The 24984-nt window shown below is 54.0% G+C and overlaps 1 protein-coding gene across 2 annotated transcripts in view; it reads right to left on the minus strand.

Annotated features, from left to right (window-relative positions):
- Window positions 1-16014, minus strand: part of CNTN2 (contactin 2) — a 33809-nt gene extending 17795 nt beyond the window's left edge. For both annotated transcript variants that reach the window (XM_081297006.1, XM_081297007.1), the window contains exons 1-6: window positions 15879-16014; window positions 5780-5941; window positions 1141-1285; window positions 850-1025; window positions 559-654; window positions 4-213 (exon numbers count right to left, since the gene is read on the minus strand). In XM_081297006.1, the coding sequence (XP_081153132.1) occupies window positions 4-213; window positions 559-654; window positions 850-1025; window positions 1141-1285; window positions 5780-5864 (712 nt within the window). In that variant the 5' untranslated portion in view covers window positions 5865-5941; window positions 15879-16014. The remainder of the gene's footprint in view (window positions 1-3; window positions 214-558; window positions 655-849; window positions 1026-1140; window positions 1286-5779; window positions 5942-15878) is intronic.
- Window positions 16015-24984: the final 8970 nt, after the last annotated feature.

Below are 24984 nucleotides of genomic sequence, written 5' to 3' on the forward strand. Positions count from 1 at the left end.
GACCTTCAGCAGCCAGGTTGAGCTGAGCGAATTTGCTGAAGACGCTTTTGGTGGAGAAGTCCATGTGGCTGGTGGCCAGGCAGGAGTAGTTGCCCAGGTCCGAGGCGTTGGTCCGGGCAATGTACAGGTTCCCTGTGGTCTGGGACACGAAGTGGCGCCCGTCCGTCGGGATGAAGTTGGGGAACTCGTTGAGGAGCCAGCGGTAGGACAAGCCTAGGGTGCAGGTAGTTTGAGGAAACCAGGGGGACAGGGCTCAGGGGCAATCGTGGGGGGACCCCACATGCTGGAGAGAATCTGTGGGCCTTGCTCTGGGAGCCTCCTACTCTCTGAACTGGAGTTGAGGAGAGACCTAGAGGCTCTGTTCTCAGGGAGCACAAGGTACTGGTGAACGCACCCTTAGGGACAATTAGAAAAGGGCAGACCCACCACACAAAGGGTCATTTAAAGTAGGGGGACCCAGCATCAGTGCTTGCAAGGGGCACTTGCCACCTCTTATTCCAACCTTCCTTGGCTGAACATCCGGAAGTCATTCCTGTGTTCCCGCAGGGTCCCACTCACCTGGGTAGTGGGCAGGTGGGTTACAGGGCAGCATCACCCCCCAGCCTTCGTGGGTCTTCACGGGGTCTCGCTCCTCCTTGGAGAATTCCTGCAGAACTAGAGGTGGAGACTGGGAATCAGGCACCATCCCCTGTGCCCGAGGCTCCCTCCCCATCTCATCGCCCTCCCTGGGGCAGTAGAGTTCCTGAGGGCATGTCAGGGGAGGGCGGGAAAGCCTGGCTTGAGGGCGTCCCCTGGGCTTCCTGCCTCTTTTTCCCCTCCCCCAGTGTCTTGGCCACCCATTGTTCTCACAGCCAAAGCGGAGGACAGCCTCCCTGCTGACCACAGTGCCCACTGGGTTTGAGGCCAGGCACTGATAGACACCGGCGTCCTGTGCCTTGGTGGGGTTCATGATGACCAGGTTGCCCCCCACCAGCTGGTGGCGGGAACCTGGCTCCAGCTTCATCTCGGTGCCATTCATCTTCCACCTGTCAAAGGGACAGAGGAGGGGAACCTCTGAATCCTGCCTGCAGTCGGGGCTGACGTGAGGGAAAAACAGTGCGGCTGCTCAGGGTGTCCAAGGACTCACTGCAGGGCCCTCACCTGTAGGTGGCTGGAGGGCTGGCCCGGGCACGGCATGCCAGCGTCACCTGCTCCTCCGTAGACTCCTCTGGGAATAGCAGGCCAACAGGTTGTTCTTCAAAGACAGGCCCAAAGGTGGCCAGGGATCCCTGGGCCAAACTCCAAGCTGCAGAAAAGGACATCACCAGAGGGGCTCACAGCCTGAGGCTAGCTGGGGCCTGGCCTCTAGTGCCACGCTGCTCAGCAGAACTTCCTGCAGTGCAGGAGATGTTCCATCTTCTGCACGCTAGACACTTGAGGCTACTGAGAACTGGAAATGTGGCTAAGGAATCAATTAAAAAAATTTTTTTTTAGTTGTTGATAGACCTTTATTTATTTATATGTGGTGCTGGGAATCGAACCCAGGGCCTCACACATGCCAGGCAAGTACACTACCGCTGAGCCCCAGCCCCAGTCCTAAGGAATCAGTTTTTAAATTTAACTTTAACTAATTTAAATTTGAATTTAAATAGGCTGGGCAAGCCCCTCTGGTCAAGTTGTCACAGTCAGTCCCCACCCTACACTCAGGTATTAAGCACCTGCTTTGTACCTGACATTGGGTTAGAGACTGGGCTTCGAAGGTGAAGCAGACACAGCCCCTCTCCCTGGAGGAGCTTTCGGCACATGACACAGAAAACTGATGGTCCAAGGTGGCACGTGTCCTAATAGTGATCAAGACGCTGGGGCCTTGGAATGGAAGCAGTTGCTGTCACCCTGGGAGACTCTCAGAGGAGCCTTAAAGAACTGATCCGTTGGGCATGAGATGCAGGAAAAGTCACCGGACAACCCCAGGGGAAGGGGTTTGTCCCTGGAGTCTAGTGCCTTTCTGGGACAATGTGACTCAGTAAAAAGCTTTGGGCTGGGGGCTGGGTTGGCTTCCTACCAGCTGTGTGACCTTTGGCAAGTTGTGGGACTCTTCTGACCTCCCATGTCTCTACCTGTGAAAAGAAAACTAGCCAGGTGCAGTGGTGCACCCCTGTAATCCCAGCTGGGGAGGCTGAGACAGGAGGATTGTGAGTTCAAAGCCAGCCTCAGCAAAAGCAAGGTGCTAAGCAACTCAATGAGACCCTGTCTCTAAATAAAATACAACATAGGGCTGGGGATGTGGCTCAGTCCTGCCTCTGAGTTCAATCCCGGTACCCATAAGAAAAAAGAAAAAAAAAAAAGGGAAAGCTATGAACCCCCCTCCAGGGCCCACAGGAGGATCCAGCCAGAGCCCTAACAGGCATCTGGTGTGTTTGCCAGATCAGATCCAAGTGTGGGGCGGGAGGGGGGAGGGGATGGAGCCTGACGATGAGTCGATGAGTGGATGGCTGATTGGTGGCACTTTTCTTAAAATCCCTGTGCCACAATTCAAGAAAGAGAGGCCCAGAAAGGGAGTGCTTTGCTCATGGTCACACGGTAAGTCTGACACAGACCCGTCTAAACCCCACTTCTCCTGAAATTGCTGAAAGAATGGTTACCACACCCACAAATGGAGCTTTCCTGCCAGTCTGGTCTCCTGAGCAGGCACCCCTCACTTCATGCACCGTTGTCCCACCTCTCCAGGACAGGGACAGTGTATGAGGGACACAGGTGACAGGGCCTGGGTGTCTCTGTCGGCCGCCTGATGGGGCCCGTGCACTTTGTCTCTGTGGTGTCAGCAGGAGCCAGTGCCCACCGCCAAGTTGGCTCCTAGCTCTCCACACGGCTGATTTCAGGCCCTGATCAGCAGGTCACGAGGAGGCCGGGATCCCCATTAACAATTAGTGCCCCAGTGCATCCAGCTGTCGGCCCCCTTCCAAGGGCGGGTCTCCATGCTGCAGCTGAGCCTGCCCTGCCCCCTGGGAGTGAGGGCAGCTGTTAAGCAGCTCTCAGAATGAGGGAGGAGACGGGGCTTCCAGAAGCGGCCTGGTGCAGGCACCCGGCCCCTCCCGCCACCCATCACTCTCCCTCACTGCCGCCCCAGGCCTGGAGACCGTGGTCTGAGGCACCAGCATCATCTTGGCTGGAAAGCCCAGTTTAATCCCCAGTTAATGATGGCGGTGCAGGATAGGGATCCTGGCCCAGCTGGGACCACTGGGAGGGGAGGGAAGGAGAGAGATGGAGGCAGCCAGGGCCTTTACAATAGCAGCTTCCAGGAACTCTGAGGGGTGGGGCGGCTGAGTGGGCCAGGACACACTGATGCTCTAAGACTGTCCCTCTTCCCGAAAAAAGCTTTCTGCAGTGCACACCGTCACACTCCCTCAGGTATCCATATGGACACACCTCACGTGGTTCACCTGCACACTTCCTCACACGCACTCTTAGGTCACATTCAGATACACATTGACATGTGGCTCTCAGCTACTCAAATGGCCAGATACACAGGTATACACACATCTGTTCCCACCCACGAACTGCTGCAAGTGGCACGTATATATATTTACATATGCACGCATTCATAAGTAGGTGTTTGTTGATAATAATAAAATAAATAAAAGTAATAAAAACAGACGCTATTGATGGATTGCCTCCTGATTATCAGATACCACATTCCCCACTTGCTTCTCACGCCCTTTGACAGATAGGTACTGCGTTTTCTTTTTAACCAACACAGTATCTGAGACTTAGAAGGTTAAATAACGTAGCCCAACAGCACACAGCAAGAAGGAGCAGATTGGCGGGCGGAGGGGGGCAGGTCCTGACCTTGGCTGGACTTGCTCCACAGCCCGTGTCATTCACCACCACCGTCCCTGATTCCTGACCTTGGTTTCCCATCGGAACCATCAGAGGCCCTGTTCCTTCCAAGATCTGGAGTCAGAATCACTAGGCATCCGGATTGTAAAACATGCCTGGTGGAGTTCGGAAGGACAGCAGGGGTCGAGAGCCAGTGCTGTGCTGCTAGGCTTGCCAGGACTGCCACCCAGGGTGATGCCCCTCCACACCACGCCTCGCTCCAATGGCCAGATACACAGTGTACACACACATCTGAATATGACACCCACGTGCACGGACATGCCCTCACATGCCCCACTTCCCTCCATGACTGCATACACACCCACCTACAGAGGCACCTTCCACACATGTGGGCATGCACACCTGCACACACACGGGTGCACGCACACGTGCACACACACAAGCTCCCGGGCAAAGTCAGCCCTTCTTTGCTGTCCTGTTTAACATTCTCCGATTTCCTCCTGATTCCCTGTTCTGGTGACTCTTGCCCCCCTGCACAGGCCTCAGAAACCCTGCAGAGGAAGAGGGTAGAGGGATGGGAAGGTGAGGGGGAATCCTCGGGCCTTTCCTTGCTCTGGGTGCCAGGAGTCCAAAACCGTATCCAGAGGTGAGGTTGCCAAGAGAAGCAAGAGCTGAGCACCTGCCTGGCAGGGCTGTGGGCCAGGGGGATTTCCACCCTGCCTCCCTCTGTTGCCTGGGGAGGTGTCAGACCAGGTCCTGGTTCCTTGGCAGTTGCCTTTGGGCACCCTGGTCTGAGGACCCTGGAGACTGCTCATGCTCCTTGCCTCAGATGGAGGGAGGGGTGCTGAGGAGCCCAGCTCTGCCCCTCTGACCATCTGGGATTTCCTGTGCAGCCAGGCTCCCCATGTTGGCAGCTCCTCTCACTCCAGTGGGCCCTGGCACAGATGGCCAGGGCTGGGGCTAGGGAGTGCCCCACCTTCTGGGTCAGCCCAAGTTGGATGTAGGATTGGGAGGCAGCGAGGACAGGAGAAGGCCTGGCCAGTGGAGACCCAGGACCAATGCACACTGGCTGTGGCCTCACGGGGGCATGGGAGGGAAGGGAGGTGGAGTCTGAGGTGGTTAGGACTCCAGACGGACTGTGGGGATGGACTCCTTCTCCCATGGAGCTCTTTGAGGGGGAAAAGAAATGTAAATTGACCTTGGCAGGAGGTCAAGGCAGAGGCTGAGCCCTCTGAAGCAGGCTTGGGAGATGTTGGTCCCTCAGTTCCAGGACAGCTGAGTTCTCCAGCCCCCCTCTCTGCCCTCCCCTCCATCTGCAGCCTCCTCCTTCCCTCCTGCAAGCTGAGCGTCTCCAGGTCTGCTTCATTCCATCCCACATCCTGCCCTTTCTCCGTCCCTCAGCAAGATACAGGGGTTCCTGGAGGGAGCCTCCCAGAGTTCAGTGATATTGTTGTGGTCTCCTAGTGTCAGGGACCCTCCAGGAGAACTCTTAGATATGATGGACATGTTCCAGGTCTATGCTTTTAGAGGTGGCTATTGAGCCCTTGAAACATGGCTTGTGCTACTGAGGGCATCATTTGTTGATCCAACGGAATCCTAGGTCAGCCGTCCCTCTGTGGGTATTGCTATCGTACTGAACAGCACGGCCTGAGAAGCTACAGCTCCAAGCTGATAGTGTGGGGATCTGGTTATGCTATTATCTTGCTTTGTGATCCAGAGTAATCCACTCACCCTCTCTGGGTCAGTCTTCTTTTATCTACTATGTGACAAAGACATATTCCTCCTTCCTTGTCTCCAAGGGAAGGTAAGATCCACAAATGCAAAAATTTTAGCAAGGAAATTGTCTCGGGAATTTAGATGCTACAGCAGTGTAAAGGCAATTATCTGTGTAGTCATTTGCCCTGAATACAGCAATGATTTAATGATATAATGATCCTTTTGGAGCCTGGGCAGCCCCTCTTACCTGGGGAGGCAACAAGGGCCATGGTGACCAGCAGCAGCAGCAGTAGATGTGGCTTCCTCCTGGCCAATGTCTCCATGGTGGGCATCGTGGATAGAGGAGGGGATCAGAGGACAGGAGCCTCGGCCCAGTTCAGGGAGGGTCTGGCTGGAGGCACAGGAGCACCTGGGGAGGCAGGAGAGGAGGGCTCTGAGCGCCTGCCCAGCACAGGCTCATCTGGCCAGTCCTGCTTCCCACCCGCCTGAGCCCTGCAGGATTGCACAGGCTCTCATCCTCCCGGAGCCCCAGGGGAAGGGGCTTGGCCATTACCAAGGCGCTCTTCCTGGGGCTGAGTGCCTCCAACCGTCCCCTGGGAGTCTGGCTTTGCTCTGTGCCCCCACCTGCCCCCCTCCAGCCAGCGGGGGGCTGCTCAGGAAGTGAAAGCAGTAGCTAATTAGGAGACAGGAACCCACCTGCCTGCATGCAGGCGCTGGCTCCTGATGCAGGATCAGGAGGAGAACAGCACCTGTCTCTGGGTTGGGGGACCTGAACACCTTCCTCTGGCAATTGGGGATTGGGGCCGACTCTCCCCCGCCAACCCCCACATCTGCCTGGGTGGGGGCTAACAAGTCCCTCTGGGAACTGCATTAAGTCTCTCGGGACCAGCCTTGTTTTTCTAGTGGTGAGATGGGGTCTCATGATTTATCTATGACCCCTCGCCAGGGCTCCAGGTAAGGCACTTTATACTTTGTCTGATGAAGTCATGACCTTGGACCCATTAGCCACACTCTGACCAGACGGCTAATGGCCCCAGAGGCTTTCTGGGCTCAAAGAGTTAACGCAACTCCCGGGAGGAGGTCTCTTACACAGAGGTGGCAGAACCACTCTTACACAGAGGTCCCAAGAAACTACCCACTGAGGGCCACTGAGGACAAGCCAGAGACTCCACCCATCAACCTGAGAGCTGAGACTTCATCTTGAAGGGCAGGGGCAGAATCAACCTCTTTGTCCACTTCTTGTGTCCAGAAGAACATCTGAGATCTGAAGGGTTCAGGGACTCTTGGGAGCCTGCCTGCCAGTAATTGCAGTCAGCCTGAGCTACTGACTCCCACAGTCTCCTCCTAGAGCTGCCACAGAGTCCAGATAACCTGGGGTAGATTCTGCACATGTGCCCCACCTGCCTGCCCTGCAGAAAACCAAAAACAGGGCCAGACACGATGGTGCAAGCCTGTAATCCCAGCAACTTGGGAGGCTGAGGCAGGAGGATTGCAGGTTTGAGACCAGCCTCGGCAACTTAGCGAGACCCTGTCTCAAAATAAAAAAATTAGGAAAAAGGGCTGGGGATGTGGCTCAGTAGTTAAGTGCCCCTGGTGTCAATCCTTGGTACCAAAACCAAGCACACAAACAAAAACAACCACCACCACAACAAAACCAACCAAACAAAGAGCAGGGCAGGGGGCTGGGGATGTGGCTCAAGCGGTAGCGCGCTCGCCTGGCGTGCGTGCAGCCCGGGTTCGACCCTCAGCACCACATACCAACAAAGATGTTGTGTCCGCCGAGAACTAAAAAATAAATATTAAAAATTCTCTCTCTCTCTCTCTCTCTCTCTCTCTCTCTCTCTCTCTCTTTCTCCCCCCCCCCCTCTCTCTTAAAAAGAAAAAAAAAAAAAGAGCAGGGCAGGGGGCCTGAGGCTGGAGGCTTCTCCACTAACTGGCTGCAAGACCCTTGCCATCTCTGGATCTGTGACCTCCTCTGTAAAATGGGGGCTAAGGTCCCTTCAGCACTGGTACTCTGTTGTTCCTGGAGATTACAGGCAACTGAGGTCCGGGAGGTGCTCCCCTTTGGGTGCGGGTGGGGTGGGGGAGCTGCAGGCTGCACTGGGTGGTGCAGGGCCTGAGGACGGGCACCCCCTTGCCCCACTTCCCACTCCTTCTCCTTGGAGAGAGCCCCGCCCCTCCTCACATAGTCACCATAACACTGAGACCTTTTCCACAGCCACAGCTGGCACCTGAAGGAGCTCTGGGAGTGAGCGGAGAAATGGCCCCAGGGTCTGTCAGGGTGGATGTGGCAGGAATCCTGTGCGGAGCCGAGAAATGGGGTGTCTGGGTATGCATGCAGGGAGCAGATGGCACTCCCTCCCCACCCCAACTCCAGCTTCATACCCACTTCCTGCTGTTAGGGAGGGGGCCTGCTCCTCCCTGTCCTTGCCACTCAGTTCTAGTCTTGAATCTGACTGTTGGCACTGCCAGCCCCGCTGACACTACCCAGCACTATCTCTCCCCCCTGTGGTGCCCTTCCGCTGAGAGGCTCCCCCTCCTACCAGGCCCTGTGCCCATCTCACTCTTGCTAGGAATCCCCCAGATGCCCCATCAGCTCAGTCAGAATTCAGCTCTGACCTTGACTCCCTGGTGTCCCACCCAAGGAGCTGTTTGTCTCCATTAGAGGGCTGTGCGCTCCCCAAGGAGACAGACCGTGACACGTTCATCTTGGTATCACTGAGCCTGGCCCATAATAGGTGTCACTGTGTGTCACATTTAACTGATGGAGAACAACTGTGCTTACATGTTTCCAGGAGCCAGCGACACACACGCGCACACTCATATAACAGAGGTCAATATATATCTGAGCAGGCTGATAGGACTTCAGTGCTCTCTGGGCAATCCCGGGGCAAACTGGCCCACGCTGGTGCACACATATGTGCCCAGGTCTCTAAGGCTGGCAGGTGTCTGGTCATGAGGAAATCTCGAAAGTGTGTTCCTAGATGTTATTCAGATACAGGGAGTTGCCCTCAGAATAGGGAGCCATCGGGGCAGTATGGAACCTTCCAGGGTTTGGAATCTAATGGACAGGAGTTGGTAAGACTGACTTCATGTCTTAACAGCTCTGTGAACTTGGACAGGTTAGTCTCCCTCTTGGAGTCTCAGTTTGCTCATCTGCAAAGCGGAGCTGACACCATGCCCTCCACAGAGCTAATCAGCAGAGTGCCCTGCAGCGCTTCTCAAGATGCCAGCAAGCCTCAGGCCACAATGGGAAGAGACAGAGACCTGCTGGGGCACCGGACCACTTCCCCACCTCTGCAAGAACATCCCCACTAGTATCTGCTTCATCTACTAGACTTTCCCAGGAGGTTCCCTTGTAGAAAACCTCCTCCGGAGAGTTTGAAAATCACCCCCTTGGCACTGGGGAGCCACGAGCTGGCGTCTGGCATAGAGAAGGTGCTCAATCATCGTTGGCTCCCACCCTTTGTCGGCTTGCCAGGCCTGGGAACTCAGGGAGGGGCAGGGGCTGGCCTGGGCGGAGTCTGGGCTGAAGGCACTTATTCTGAATGTGCCAGAGCAAGGCAGAGGTGGATGTCACCATGATCACTCCCACCCTGCAGAATGACCTGTTGTCTGGATTACCATAGGTAATTACTGTAGATCATGGATAGTCCAATCCCACTGTCCACCTTAAACTTCAACTTCATCCAGACTTTTATCAGCCATCTCCCCAGCCCAAGACCCTGAGTCCCCTCTGGAAACAGACCTGCAGCCTTAGAGGATATATGTAGGGGATCTAGGAGGACCTGGAGTTGCCTATGGGGAGCACTAGACACCTGTCAGCCTCATCAGATAAATATTGAGCTCCCCTCTGTGCCAAGGTCTTGAATAAATGGACACACACGCACGCACATGCGCACACGCACGCGCACGCACACACACAGAGTGTGGAGTCAGTAGCTCAGAGAACTGGGCTAAAGATTGGAGCTATTGCCTCCCTGAAGGTGAGATGATTGGCACCCAGTGCTGCCTTGCATGCCTTCCCATTCCAGCTTCTAACCATGGTGAGGCATCGTGTGACGCACAGGGGAGACCATATTAAAGACACAGCCTTGCTGGGAATGGTGTTGCATGCATGCAATCCTAGCGGCTTGGGAGGCTGAGGCAGGAGGATCACAAGTTCAAAGTCAACCTCAGCAAGGGTGAGGCACTATGCGACTCAGTGAGACCCTGTCTCTAATTGACATACAAAAAAGGGCTGGGGATGTGGCTCAGTGGTTGAGTGCCCCTGAGTTCAATCCCCTTTAAACCCCACACCCTTAAAAAAAAAAAAAAAAGAAACAGCCTTCAGGGAACTCCCCTGACCAACCAAGAGCAGCCATAAGGGCTCCCAGGTCCATAGGCCAGTCATGTCCCCACATCATCTGTCCTATGACACATTCTAGAATACCTAGGGTGGAGGAGGCCTTTTTGTCAAGAGCAAGGCTGGAGTGGAGCTATGCCAGGCCCAGAGCTGGCCTTGCCAGCTCTGAGTCAGTGGACTCTTGCCCAGGCCAGCTGCCCTGGTGCAGGGGTGCAGGCACAGGCTGGCACAAGCGGGCACAGGCTGTCACTTGGGGGCTGGTCCTATGAGGACCAGTGTATGGGGAATGGGCCACTTGGGGGTTCAAGGGCACAGGGGAAGCTGGCTGAAGTTCTGAGCCCAGGAAACAAAGGGCTTGGGGACAGCTGGGGGACAGAAGGCTGTGAGATGGTCTCTAGGACACAAAGGGTTTCCTGGGCTAAGGACCCCTGCATGGAGCTTGCAAAAATGACAGATAACTCCCCCAAATGCTGCACTGGGATGCTCCCCTCTTGACCCTGGATCTATCTCTTCTTGCCCTGGATAATGGAGACTGGTGCATTAAGAAATATGGCAACTTTTAGATGGTGGGTAGGAAAAGAGAAGTTAGAGCCCACTTGAGAGAACAGACTGATTATTGTCAGCCTTCAAACTACTGTAGGCACCCCTGGGATCTCTCCCCAGCCTCCACCCTGTAGCACACCACAGGGCAGGTGAGTTAGTTATGAGTCACTACATAATCCCAGTGTAGCTAACTAGTGTAACTGGGGTTATCACCTTCATTCCTTAACCTCTCTAAGCCTCAGTCTTCCATCTGCAAAATGGGGAGGAGAGGGAAGGCTCCAACGCAGGGACTATGAAGCGCTCAGAGCCACACTGGGGGCCATCGCCAGCTCTCAGGAAAGATCAGGAACCCTCTGATGAACCTTCCAGAACTCATGTCTGCAGTCAGACTCAAACCACCACCGCCTCCAGGCTGTCCTCCATGTGTGAGGACACTGACAAGCCCACCCTCTCCCCGGTAGGCGCCTTCCTCCTCTTAATCCTATAGGTGTAGGGACCCAGTGAGCACCAGCAGCCACCTCGGATTAGGGCACAAGGATGCTCCATGGCTGAGATACACTGGCACCATGTGCAGAGGAGGAACATGGCGGGGGCACCACAGGAGCCCTCCAGAGCGGATCCTCCTTCTCAAGGACCCCAGCTCTTGCCTTGGTGGACTGAAGGTCAGAGATCACCACCATGTCCCCTGCCTAGGATGGGAGTTGCCACCTGGGATAGAACCATCTTCCTCCAGGAAGATCTCCATCACTTACACGCCCCTCTGGAAGGACAGGGCTCTGTGGGAGTCTGGTGGGTGATGTCGGGGTGCTTGGCATGCCAGGTCAGGGAAGGGCTGCTGAGAGCCATTACCCAAGTAGGTATTGAAAGGAAAGTGACCACAACACTCGGAGCGACCAAAAGATCTTTATTGCAGCAGTGCAACAAAGAAAAGAAGGAAGGAAAGGGAGAGAGAGAGAGAAAGAAGAGAAGAGATGAACAGGGAGAGAGCAAGAGCAAGAGAGAGACAGAGAGCGCGCGCAAGAAAGATAAAGAGCAAGAGAGAGAGAGCAAGAGAGAACAAGAGAGAGAGGGGCCTGGCAGGAGGGAGTTTTTATAGCCCAAATCTAATGGGGCCTCTGGGTCTGCAAGCTGCCTTGTTGGCCCAAGTGGGGTTGAGTGCTCAGCCTTGAGCGGGACTTGACACAAACAGGTGATAAAGGACCAGATAGAGGGGGGTTTGAGTGTGTGGGCTATCTTGCAGCCAACATCTGTTCAGCCTGCCCTGCAGACAACACAGTTCAGCCTGCTCTGCACCCAACAGGTATGACAATTTCCTTGCCAGCGTACCCCATGTTGCTTAGAGGAAGGACTCGTGGAAATGGACTTGCCTTGGACATTTGCAGTGACATTGCATGTATGCTTGAGTAAGGTGACCTTGCTCAAGGACCAGGGCGGATCCGGGTTTAGGGCCGATCAGGTTTTAGGGAGTATCCCGCTCCTTGGGTTTAGGGCGGTCCCAGGTTTAAGGTGTACCCGGCTGGGAATAGGGCGTATCCTACTGATAAGAGCCTGGTGGAGTACATGGATTTTGGCCCAGAACGTGGATTTCCTCAGAACCTGTGTAGAGGCCGGTGTGAGTTCGGGAATAAAGAATTGCTGTTTGAATCTACAAGGTGTGAGTGGCTCGTGATTTTGTGCCCAGCCAGACTGCGGCAAAGGGCCATGGTCAAGAGGTCTCTGTGGTGGCCTGAGCTGGTCTCCTGGGCTGGAGAGGTTCTTAGAGCAGATATGGGTGGGACAGGGACTGCCTTGACACCAAATGGGGGCTAGAGGAGCAGCGTGCTCCCCGCACCCCCCCCCCCGCCCTTAGTTTTGTGTTCATAGAAGGTTCCCTGAGATGCTGATGTGCCTTCTGGGGACACTGTGACTCCCAGGCACATGGATTTGTCTGAACTTTCAGCATTGGGCATGGGGCAGTCTGGTGCCCGGGCTGCAGCCTATGGTTTGGGTTCCCGTGTGCCCGTCTCTCCAGTGGACAGGAGGGGAGACTTAATCCAGGAGGAAGCTCAGGAGCAGGAGGAGCAAGCCACCCCGAGACCTGCTGTCTCCTACCTGCTGCCTGGCTCCCGGGAGTCAGGGCTCTGATATGAGGAGTTCCCCCTTCTTTTTGGGGGCAGGGGACGGCAATCGAGGCCTCACACGTGCTAGCCAAGGGCTCTACCCCTGAGCTACACCCTGGCCCCAGAAGGATCCACCTCTAAGGTTCTAGGAGTAAGAACAATAATTTCAACTTGTTTCTAAAAAAAAAAAAAAATCAGCAGGGGGGAGAAAAGTCCCTCCTGCATTTGTGAAACAATTTCTGCATATCCCCCCTTTCTGCTGAGAGGAGAAGCCCCCGTTTCCCAGCCAGTTTCCCATAGGCTGGTTCACGGCAGAAACTTGGGGTGCACAGGGCAGGAAGGCTGCCCCCCTCCCACTGGACGCAAGGTAGGGAAACCTCGTGGTCCTTGAGGTTGGTGGAGACTGAGAGGACATGGGCTCCAAGACTGAGAGGACAAGGGCTCTGGCTGACGGAGAGCCAGCGGGTCTCACCTGGAGGGTGTCCTGTGTGAGGGGTGGGGTTGGCACGCATGTCTAAGCGAGGGACTAAATGGCTCCTTAGAGGAGGACCTTGAGGTGCATTTGGGTCGTGTGCTGGGGTGGAAGGGGCTCAGGTCTGCAGTGAGGACATTACACACCCTTGCTTTTGTTTGCGACCTCTTTGGTAAACAAAGAAACCAGGGCTAATTTTGTAGCAAGGACTAATCCCAACAAAGAACGGACCCCTTCACTCCAGGGTGCTAACATCAGCACACAGGTCCGCAAGTGTCCCAAGAATGGTCCAGGTTAATAATATCCCCTGGGGGGCTTGGATTAGGGGTCGCAGTCCTCTTACAGGCTGGGAAATGGCCAGTGTGAAGGAGAAAAAAAAATGTGGTCTGTCTTATGGATTCCTGAATCATAACTGTCATTTACCATTTGAGACTAGAAGAAATTTACTGGGTCACTTCACCCCTCACCACCTCTAGGCAAGACTGTCTAACTTTGGACCACGCCCCAGTTCTTCAAACCTTCTTTAGAGCCATCTGAAACGAGACTGCCCAGGGAGTGGCCCATCTTCCTACTTAGGCAGTATCTCCTGCAGTCTAACTTAAATCCCTCCTGCTTCACTACCTTATTCTTTGCTCTGGCTCTTTCTTGTGTATTGATCAACTATCTCTTTTTCCCCTAACCACTAGCTCTGTCTTAGGAATTCCTCCCCAAACACAAATTCCACCCACATCCAGGTTGAAGACTGTCTTTGAAATACACTTTCTTATCAACATTTAGCTTGAAAAGGTTGCTAGTGGTTTATATCCTCCAAACCACCCTGAAATGTATTGCTGATGGGGTCAGAGCAGAGAGGATACCTTGGGGTACTCATTACTGCATACTCGCCCCTGCAGTGTAAGCTTGGTCAGCCAAAGGCAGTGTGTGCAACCGTCCCACTGAACACAGTTGCATGGAGCCCATTCCACACGTGTCCCCATTTGAACAACTGCTGGCGGAGGAGATGCCGGAGGGGGGTTGCATAAGGAGAGGAAGCCGGCAGGGGAGCCTTGTGGGGAGGCTGAGGGCTGGGTGCAGGTGCTGTAAGGGGGGAGCTGCCCAGTGGGGAGGTGGGGAGCAGAGGAAGGAAGGAGAGTAAGAGAGAGCACCTGGAAGAGTAGGCTCCTCAGTGCACAGCCTCTTCTCATCAGGACGCACCACTGTGACCCTGGAAGCTCATGAAGAGCAGGAGAAGAACAGCGGTTTCTATATGAGGCAGGCGACTTGGGTGACTTTGATACCATCAGTTCAGGGGCTCCTGTCTGTCTCACCTCCTGCCTCCACCACTGGCTAAGGACTTCCTCAGGATCTTAGGCAGGACCTTGACCTTGTGGCAGAAGACTTGTAAGTGGTTCCTGCTGAGCCTGGCTAGAAAGGGGTTAAGTGGTGGGCACCCTGGGGAGGGGGCTTGGACAAATGCCTCTGAGGGCAAAATTCCCTCTGCCAAGGCCAGGAGAGAGGGCACCTGTTCTGACTTCCGGGCCTTTGCCCCACCCCACCCCCAGGAGCCATGGCCATCTCAGCTTCTCTTACAGGTGGCCCACTCTTTGCTGCCCTTGATCTCTAGCAGCTTGTCTGGTGTCTCTGAGTTAGACTGGGGATAAGTTGACAGACAGACTCAGGGGCTGCCTGGACTGAGGGGCTTTCTGGCCAGAGGCTTAGCAGAGGAGGCGGAAGCTGCCATCTGCAACTGCGCTCAGGTGCTCAGGGATGGACCAGGCTACTTGCTCTATTCTCCCTCCTGGGCAGAGGGAAAAGATATCCCAGCCCATCTTTGTCCAGGGCTGTGGCCATGACATGCACAGCCCACTCTGTGCTGACCACACTGGATTCCCAAACCTCTAGACAACCTTGAGTGAGAGCTTCCCCCCCAGGGACACGGGCTCGGCTCCCCTGGTCCAGTGATCTGATGCCTCCTCTGCCTGGGCAGCTCCTTCCCCAGGCACTGCCTCATGATCCCCCTGGCTTCCCAGAGCACAAAGTCCCTCTTGAAGAAGAGGACAAGACTCAGTTCGGGACACTCACTGGTCGGAGTTGCTTCCCCACCTCTGGCCCATTATATAAGCCCGAGGTGCAGGACGGAGGGATCCCCCTGTTTTCAGAATCCCCTGGAAAGGAAAACTTCCAGCAAGTCTTTCCTTCCTACCAGCCAGAATGAGGGGGAGGGATCTGAGGAGAAGACAAGGTTGAGCAGGGGGGAGGGGAAGGAAAGGAATTTCAGTCCCCATCATCCCAGTTGCTCACCCTTGGGGTGCAACTTGCCTGGGTTTCTCCTCCCTGAGTCCCCACTCCTGGACAGGCCTTTTCCCAAACTTGTGCTCTCCTCTGTCTCTGGTCTCTTTCCCAGCTTCCCCCCTGTCCAACTGAAGCAGGACTTTGCAAAGAGGTCACCCTGTAAAGGCGGCCCCCCAGGTGACCTGGAATCTGGGAACCCAGGCTCAGTTCCACCCAGGGGCTTCTAAGGGCAGGCCAGAGCCTCAGGACTTGTACAACACCAGATCAGGGGGCCCAGGGCAGGCCCAAGAGCCACTGCCCTGTCGGCTGGATTTGTGACTGCCAGCAGGCCAGCTCAAATTCCTGGACTCACTCCTGGGGTCCGGCTTCCTGGGCAGGCTTGGCCTGCCAGGCCCCTGAAGGATGCCACCCACGTAGACAGGGCGGAGGAGAACCTCTGCCCACTGGCCACTGTGGAGCTGGGCTGAGAAGTCAAGACTGGCCCTGCCGGCCGGGTGTCCCTGTCCCCTTCCAAGTTACAAGGGGCATATTCACAGGGGTTGAGCTCGGTGCCCCTGCTGTAGCAGGGTCCGAGGAAGCCCCTGGACTGGGGCAGACAAAAGCTGGGGGCACCTACCTGGGCTGAAGCACGGGTGTTGGCTGGAGCCGGCGGACGCTTCCCGGGTCGGTGAGCCGGCCGGCCCCGCGGCCAGCCCCTCGGCCGGCTCCCCTCGGCCCCTGCCGGCCTCGGCCGCTTGCTGTCCTGCTGCTGCGGCGGCCGCGGCGGTGGCGGCGGTGGCGGGTGAGGGCGCGTGTGTGTGTGCGCGCCCGCCGGAGCCACTGCAGCATCTCTGCATCAAGATGTGCTCCTCCCTCCCCCAGGCTCCGCTCACTGGCTGGCTCCGGTCCTCAGCCAACGCTCGGGGCCCTGGAGATGGCTTCCTCGGGCCCCCCTCCCGCCCCCTTCCGTCCCCACCCTCCTGGCTTTACCTCATTTGCTGTCATTTAAGGACCAGGGAGCCAGCCGATTGCCCGTCTTCCATAATGCATGGGCAGCTCCTGGCGGGCCGGTGCTGTCTGGCTTGCCTGCCCCTCTCTCCCCACCCCGAGCTCAAGGGGCCCGAGAGGGGTGAGGCCAGGAGGGACAAAGAAAGTGGCTCTTGCTCCTCAAACCCTGGAGACTCATGGAACCCAGACTTCTAGTTTTCCCCAGAAATTTCCTATTAGAGGAAAAGATCCAAATCAGAAATGCCCAGTCGGCTGTGTGTGGTACCAGTGAGATGGTGAGGGGCCGGCTTGGGTGCCCACCCACATGGCCTTCATCTTCCCTGCATCCCTTGCTCCAAAGTAGCACAGGCTCCTTCTTATAAAAATATCCCAACCTTAAATTTAAAAATAGATAGTGCAAGTCCCTTAACCACCACCCTCAAAAAATTTGAGAACCTGCCTCAAATTTTCATGTGTAGGATGATCTGGATCATTAGTACTATTTTATGAAGATGGGGAATCACACCATAGATCATGATTTGCAAAATATTTTTTTTAACTACATAATTGATCTTGGACACCTTTGCCTGTCGGTACATATGGATCCAAGCCCATTGTTACTTAACCAGCCGTGTGATGTCACGAAAAGCTCACTGGATTCAGCCTGTGGATGTCTCAAGGGTACTCTGGACTCTGCTACTGATTGGCTGTGTGTGTTTGGCTAAGTGCCTTGCCTTCTCTGAGCCTCACTGGCCACTGGAAGGGGTTAAAGATGGCCAAGGTCCCTGCCAGCTCTGAGACTCTGGGTGCTCACCCTGGTCAGTGATGCATTCTCTTCTGCCCGGATCCTGTCATGTGGGGATGTGCCTGGAAGGCTGGGGCCTGGAGGCAGAGGGACCAGCCATCTGCAGCACCAGTCAGTCCCTGTCAGGCTGTCACTGTTGTCCCACCCCCCTCTGGTCTGCCTGCTGTCCACTTCGCACAGGCAAGACTGATGAGGGGTCCAGATGCTGCAACAGCTGGCAGGGCTGGCAGGCCTGGAGTTTTAAATGCCATACCTGTCAAGTGTGGAGCATGACTCTGTGTCTTCTTGAGTGACCTGGGGCCCTGCACAGGAGGGAGAAGGCTTGGAAAGGAGAAGGAGTGGGGAGGCTCTGCTGTCCAGCCTTCATGGCCCAAACGCCTGCTCAGTTCCCACAGGCCCCCTCCCTTCCTTAAGCTCCCCTCCTAGGGCTCGTGCCACTTGTGAGCTCCATCCTTGTCCTGACATGGAGATTTCTGGTTTTGCTAACGATGTTTCTTGGATAACTTGCCATACTGCTGCCTAAAGACGGGCACGACCAACCCCTTCCGGGATGCCCTTCCCCTTCCTGCCCTTGCCCACATGGTCTTGTCTGTCTGTCTCTCTTGGGACCGTCACGCTTGACCTAAGCTCCTGAGGTGAGCCTTGCCCCTGGTGCCTCCCAGGTCAGCCCTGCCCTGCAAAGGCTCTGAGAGGTGTCTATCTCCCAGGGGAAAGAGGTAGGAGCAGGTCCCTGCCCAGGCAGGGGATGATGTCGCTGCTGTGGGGTGGATGGGCTGGGAGATTGGCTGGCCCTGGAGCCAAGGGTCAGGAAATGCTTTCGAGGATCACTGTAGACAGAGACAGCTGTCTCTGTGACTATTTTAGGACAGCTGCTGCCCTTGTGCTGGGGGCTGGGTTCCTGGGGAGGACTATTAGCTCAGGTAGCTCTGATCTCAAAGGCTCTCTCAGATCCCCATGCAACTAGCCTGCCCCACCCCAGGTGGATTCTGAGGGGCACAATGGGTAAGAACAAGAATATTTACCCAACTAGACCTGGAGTTGAAAAGATAGTTCCCCAATTTTGTCTTCCCGTGTGTGTGGAGTTCTCATCTGAACCTGGTCCAGATGAACTTGGGGGATTCTGGGGACTTTCAGGGTCAGCCTCTGAGATGCTCCTGTTCTCAGATCGTGGGGTGGATGCTTGGAGGCCCAGGCTGGGTTATGCTTGTGGGGGTTATTATTTTGATAATACCAGAAGTGGGATCTGTTTTGAACATCTCCAAAAATTGAGGAGCCAAGCTAAGTTTTTACCTAAACCATTCATTCACCTAAGAGGTATGTGTGGTTATTATTATTATCCTCAATCTACAGAGGAGGTTCTGTGCCAGTCAGGAACTTGCTTGAAATAAACACTGAACTTTTAAATGCCATACCTGTAAAGTGTGGAGCAGCAGTGCCCAGAGGTCAACTCCAGCCTCCTGGCTTAACTCTGTGCTGTGGGTGCCAAATGCCCACTACCACTCTTCTTGGAGGGTGGGACAGAGAATAGAAAATGATCTGGTTTTCTCTTTTTTTGGTGGCTACCAGAGCCTGGAATCCTCAGTGTGACTAACCATCAGGGGCAACTCCACTTTGTCCAGAGCTGGGACACCCAAACAGGGCAAAGAAAGACCAGCCAAAGGTAATCAGGTGGCTAATAAAATGGACCACTATTTTGCCTGTAAACATGTTGTTTCCCCTGGGGAGGATCAGAAGGCATTTTGAGGACCGCCCCCCCCCCCCGACCCTTCCCATCTGCTTCTCCCTGTGGCAGCTCCACCAGATCAATAATGACAGAGTCTAGAGGACTCTCAGTCCCAGGGAACAAGTGGTGTGGAGAGGACATCCCGCCATCATCCCCGGGTGCTGGTGGCTTTGTAATCTCCTTCCACACTTGTCTTCGTCTGCACTTCTCTTTTTCTGACTTCTCCGGCCACCAGCATTGTTATCTCTGGTTTTGGACTCTAAGCCCTTCGGGAGTTCCCCGAGACCAGGTGTCTATGGAGCAGTATCTCTGCCTCGAATAGGAGGGGAGTCAGGAGCCAGAGGACGCGGTCTCCTCACAGTGCCGGTAAACACGTGGGAAGCAGTCTCACAGTGGTAAGGGACAAAGAGGTGGCAGTTAGGCAAAGCTCTGAAGACAGACCAACTTGGCACCCAATCCTGCTACTGAGGAGCTCTGCCGCCATAGACAAATGGCCTCCCTCCTCATCAAGAAAATGGGGATGAAGACACACACCTCACTGAGCTGGTGTGGGCTTTGAATTACATGTGAAGAATCCAGCATGAAAGGTGCTCAATAAATGTTGGTGCCTCTCTCTTGGCCTTTTGGGACTGGCAACCCCATTTGTAGAATCAGGGTGTGCTCCCGTGAGCCTGAGCCCTTTCTGCTCTTCCTCTGGCTGATGCAATATTTGGAGAACAGACTGCACCACTCTGTCGCTTCTACCTGAATGACAAGGGGCAGGCCATTAATGACTCTCTCTCTCTTTCTTAAAAAAAAAAAAAAAAAAATATATATATATATATATATATATAAAATATATAATATAATATATATATATATAAAATATATATATATATATAAAATATATAAAATATATATATATATATATATATTTGTAGATGAGCACAAGACCTTTATTTTATTTGTTTTTATTTATTTATTTATTTATTTATTTATTTATTTATTTATTTATATATAGTACTGGATGTAGTACTTGATGACTCTTGATTGCTCTGAGAATCCATGTCTTCATCAGTAAAATGGGAATAAACTTACGCTACTTGGGATGGTAGTGAGATATGTGGGTTAAACATATGATATTTATTTTATTAAAAATTTTTTTTTTTTTGGTATGGGGATTGAACCCAGGGGCACTTAATCACTAAGCCACTTCCCCAGCCCCTTTTTATATTTTGTTTAGGGACAAAGGTCTTGCGGAGTTGTTTAGGGACTCCCTAAATTGCTGAGGCTGGCTTTGAACTCGTGATCAGCCTCCAGAGCTGCTGGGGTTACAGGAGTACATCACTGTGCCTGGCTAAAACATACGATTTTTAAAAGTACTTTGTGAATTGTCACCTTGATAGTTGTCCTACAGAACATCCATTATCATTCCCACAATCATGCAACCCTGGAGGCCGGGTCAGCTTAGTGAGGCCCGTATTTTCCCAGTCCCCCTCCTCCTGCTTGGCATAGCCCCTGTCACATGGAAGAGACTCAGTAAATCTTTGTTAACTAGGTGAATGAGTGGAGGTGAGTGTGGTGAGGGTTTACAGGGTGGGGAGGGAGGGGTAGCTGGTGGGGAGGTTCACTGGAGGCGGGGTGAGGTGCATCTGGAATTGGCCAGAGAAAAGGAGGATGCATGGCCTGAGGGCATGGGCGGTGACAGAAGCCAGGACTTGGGGCCTGAGAAGAGCATGATTTATGCAGGGTCCAGAGGAGCCAGGCTGACCCATGCAGGGCCCCGGAAGTGACAGTGCAATATCCCATCCGCAGTTGCCCTCCTCATTTCACTTGAGGGCCTGGAGGGGTCTGTGGCTTGGAGGGGACTAATTGTTCTCTTTGCCATTTCAACCCAGGGCTCTTGGAACTTCTTTTCAGGCTTATAATAGACAATGCTAATGCCATTATTAATATTTAATAGTAATGATGCTAATAATGCCCATTTATGTGGTCTCTCCACAGAGCTCAAAGAACCCTGAGTTCTTTTTTAATGAAACAATTTGGCTAGTGTAGGTGGTGGAAGGGTGGGAGGGTAGGGCAGTGGGGAGAAATGGAGGTGCAGGGAACTCGAAGCCCAACTCGTGCGCCAGGTCACGGGGCAGGGGAGAACTAGGATGAGGTGCTTGGATTCTCTGTCTGAGCTCTGCCCTTGACTCCCCCAGGAGATCCTTGGTAGGGGCATTTTTTGGAGCACAAGGAAGAGTCTTGGGCGGAGCTGGGGCCTGAGAGTGGGCAGGGCTACAGAGCAGATGGCCTCTGAGTGCTCTTGCCTAAGCCTGACCAGGGTAGCTGATGGGCAGCCATGAAAGGGCAGAGGGGGACACTGGAGTCCTTGCCTAGATTCTGCAGGCCCCCGGAGCCTCAGGTTAGACCCGTGTTTTCCAGGATCCCTGGATACCTGCTACAACCTCTTGGAAGCAGTTTTAATCAAGGCACATCAATGTAGGGTCTCAGACAGCTCCACTGACATCAGAACAACGATGCTCTCAGAAGGAGGCAAAGCAGGGTAGCTGGACAGCCGTGAAGGCAGACAGACCTTGATTCTGTTTCTACCTACTGTGCTCATTAGCAATATGACCTTAGGCTTCTTAGCTTCAATTTCTTCATTTGTAAAATGGAGACCCAACTCAAATTCCATGGATCTGATGAGGCCATGCTCACCTTTTGGACGGTGGTGGTGGGCAGTGGGAATCTCTGGGTTCTGGCCTCAGTGGAGATAGTGTCCTGTGTGAGTGATGCTAGTGGTGGCATTCTTACCACACCTAGGGAGGTCCCATGTCTCTGCTGGCTGGCCTCCCTCAGCTCCTGCCCATTTCTGAGCCGACTTCTTTGGTCTTTTTTTTTTTTTTATATATATATTTATTTAATTTTTTAGTTTTCGGCGGACACAACATCTTTGTTTGTATGTGGTGCTGAGGATCGAACCCGGGCCGCACGCATGCCAGAGCCACACCCCCAGCCCAGACTTCTTTGGTCTTTGCATTGATTCTGTGATCCCAGTTCAATCCAGTCCTATTCTGGAAAGTGCCGGACTCTCTCATTTCACTCTCTTGTACTGTTCCTTGTTTGGAACAGTGGTCTTCTTCTTTCCACCTGGCGAAATCCCCCTCACTCTCAAGAATTAGGCCAGCAGTAGTCCCCTCCAGACCTGAGGCACTGGTGGCTGTGTATCGTGTCCTAACCACATCACAGGCACCCCGCTCACTGGCTCATGCATCTGTGTGGCGATAGGATTGCATTCTTGACTTACTGGTCATCCATTCTTCCCTGGGGGTTCAGGATGGAGGGAGGCAGGACCAAGTTGGAGCACAGTTGGCTACTTCTCTCCGACCCAGGGTGTCCTGGAGGCAGGGCCAGTACTAACTGGTGAAGTGCTTTCCTCCAAGTAGGTGCAGCATGGCACGAGGGCACACAGCTCAGCAAAGGGAGCAGGACGGGGTTTAATGCCCCACTCACCATCCCAGCTAGTTGTCATATATGCGGCCCAGCCTGAGGTCCCTTGGGAGAAGCTGTCCATCAGGGTCAGAGATGAGCCTGATGTGCCAGTTCCCTGGCTGCTAGAGGCTGGCTGCAAGATGGGTACAGACCTCAGTGGGGGGAAGGCCAAGGTTCAGTGCTGGCTATATGGGTGCAACCCTGCAGTTGCATAGTCTGTCCTCAGAGGGCCTGTGCTTGACTCAAAGCTTTTCTGCTGCTCTCTTGGAATTAAAAGTAATTTTTAAACAAAGAGCTCCTAGTTTTTACTGAATTTTGCCACTTATGCTATTAGTCTTGCTGAGGTCAGTGGAGTTGCCTCCCTAAAACCAGTACCAGAGCTACCGAGTCAGAAGGAATTAGGGGTAGACGACCCCCTGGTCCCACTCAGAGGAGCAGGACTTCACTTGCAACTTCAGTGACTGCCCTTGGCTTTGTGGATGTCACAGAAGCTGGTGGACTGGGACCTAATGTTTTGATTCCTCTGAGGTCCTTAAAGCCAGTGATGTAGTTTGTTGTGCAAAGAATGAATTTTATATTTTTAAATGGCTAAAAGAAATCAGAAGACTATATCATGACACATGAAAATAATATGAAATTCAAATTTCAGTGTTCATAAATAAAGATCGATTGGAACCCAGCCACACTCGTTCATTTGGTATTGTCTGTGACTGCTTTCATGCCACGGTGACAGTTGAGTGGTCGTAATGGGGACTGCATGACGACAAGGATGAAAATATTTACTACTTGGTCCTTCACAGAAAATGTTTGCAGACCTTGGTTGAAGCCACCCCTCTGCCACCTCGATTCTAGAAATTCTAGAGAAATGTCGGTCTTGGAAACTCAAGTGTCGGGTTCTTTTTTCTTTTGCTTTAGCTCAGTGGTTCTCAACCAGGGGACACTGGTGAGGTCTGGAGACACCTGTGGCCATCACAATGGGTGTGTGGGGTGGGGAGGGTTAGGGTGCTGCAGGCTCCAGCGAGTGCAGGTCAGGAGACTGCTGAACCATCTGCCATGTCTGGGACAGTCCCCAAGAATTCCCCAACTCAACGTGTCAATGGTGCTGGGGTTGAGCAACCCTAGGCCAAAGCAGGGGTGGGGACAGCCAGACTCTAGCAGATCTTTTGGGCTGGGGACCCACCAGAGCTTCCACTGCCCTGGAATTGAGAGGCCTGAAAAAGGAGCGGTTCGGGGAAAGGGCAACCAGAAGGGGGCTTTCCAGTCCTGGCTCCTGCTAGGTCCCTGGGCAGGCCTCAAGAGGCAGAATAGCCTCCTTCCTGGATCCCCGAGGACCTGGATAGGTGCTCATCTGCTTGGCCAGGTGAGCTTGACTCTAGAAAGGGAATGGTTATCGAGGTCCTTACTCTTGGTCATGGGAGGGACACCAAGGGCTGGGGATAAAAGAGGGGCCTGGAGCACTCCCAGGTGACCAGGTAAGCAGGGTGCCCAAACTCAGGCGAAGGAGCGTGCGGCTAGGGGAGCTTCAGGGAAGAGGCTGGCAACGCTCCCACCGACCTTCTGGAGAATGCAAGGAACAGATGTTGTGGCTGTCAGATGAGAGGCTTCCGGCACTTTGGGAAATTGCAGAATTAACAAAAGGGGAGCTACTTTCAGGGATACAAGCAGGGCGCAGTATGCGCAGCTGGGCCGGCCTCTGAGGACTCCCTTGCCTTGAAGGGGGAGAGGCCGGGATCCTCCTGTCAGGGCTCTGGGCTGGTGGAGGATTGGGATGGTGGGGAGGGAAGCAGAGGTGACTGAGATGTCAGGCCTGGGGGCAAAACAGGGTCAGGGTAGTGCAGGAACCAGGGCCAAGGTTGCCCATAGCTCAATCTTGAAAGTGGTGGGACTGTCTGGAGGTCATCTCATCTATCCTTCTGCCTCTGGGTCTAGCCCCAGCAGATGGCATCCTGCCAACAGAGGACCCAAGCAGAGGGCCCCTCAGCAGGAATGAGAATTTACCAGCTGTTACTTGCAAAGACCCAGAAGCAGCAGCCAGCTCTCTTTGAAAGCTTCACGGACAAAGAGTCCTGCATCTGAGGGTGTGCAGAAGGCCTGGGCCTTCTCCTGGTAGGGAATGGGGAGTGTGAGTGGCTGGAGCAAGTGTGGCCTCCTTCTGGAAGCTTACCTGCCCTGCAGGAGACACGGGAGGCTGTGATTAGCTCTGTGTGGCTAAGACACTGAGGAAGATTTGGGGTAGAGCCGAGGAGCTGGGTGCCATTTAGAGCCAGGAGTACTGGACTCCCCAAATCTATTAGAAGAATAGGAAAAGAGAAGGATGATAAGCAATTTTTCAAGCGTGGATAGTTTTAATTACAATATGGGATTAATTTAGATCCAAAGAAAATGTTTTCTAAGACTGATGTGTGAGATGACAGATAATTGACCATGGGATCTGTGGACTCTCTCAGGTGTCAGGGACCTACCTGCTTGGTCTGGTGGCTGAGGGTTGCTAATAGTCCCCTAGCCTGGTGGTCTGGACACAGCTTGTCCTTGCTTGTCATATCTGTGACTTCCTTGCCCTGGGAGCTATAGTGCTGACGTAGAGAGTGGCAGACAGGTAGGGGAACAGGGGACACTGATCCTCTGGAGGTCTCTGGGTGTTGGCCCAGAGGGTGCCCAGCTGAGCAGGCCCTCCCGTCCACCCAGGAGGTGGACTGGCCATCAGTTATGCCCATGACTGGAAGGGCAGGCAGGGCCAGAGGGCAGGGAGCAGCAGAGAGAGATGCAAGGGGT

The sequence above is a fragment of the Spermophilus citellus genome (assembly GCF_964194105.1).
Source record: "Spermophilus citellus genome assembly, chromosome: 6".
In the NCBI taxonomy this organism is placed as follows: Eukaryota; Metazoa; Chordata; class Mammalia; order Rodentia; family Sciuridae; genus Spermophilus; species Spermophilus citellus.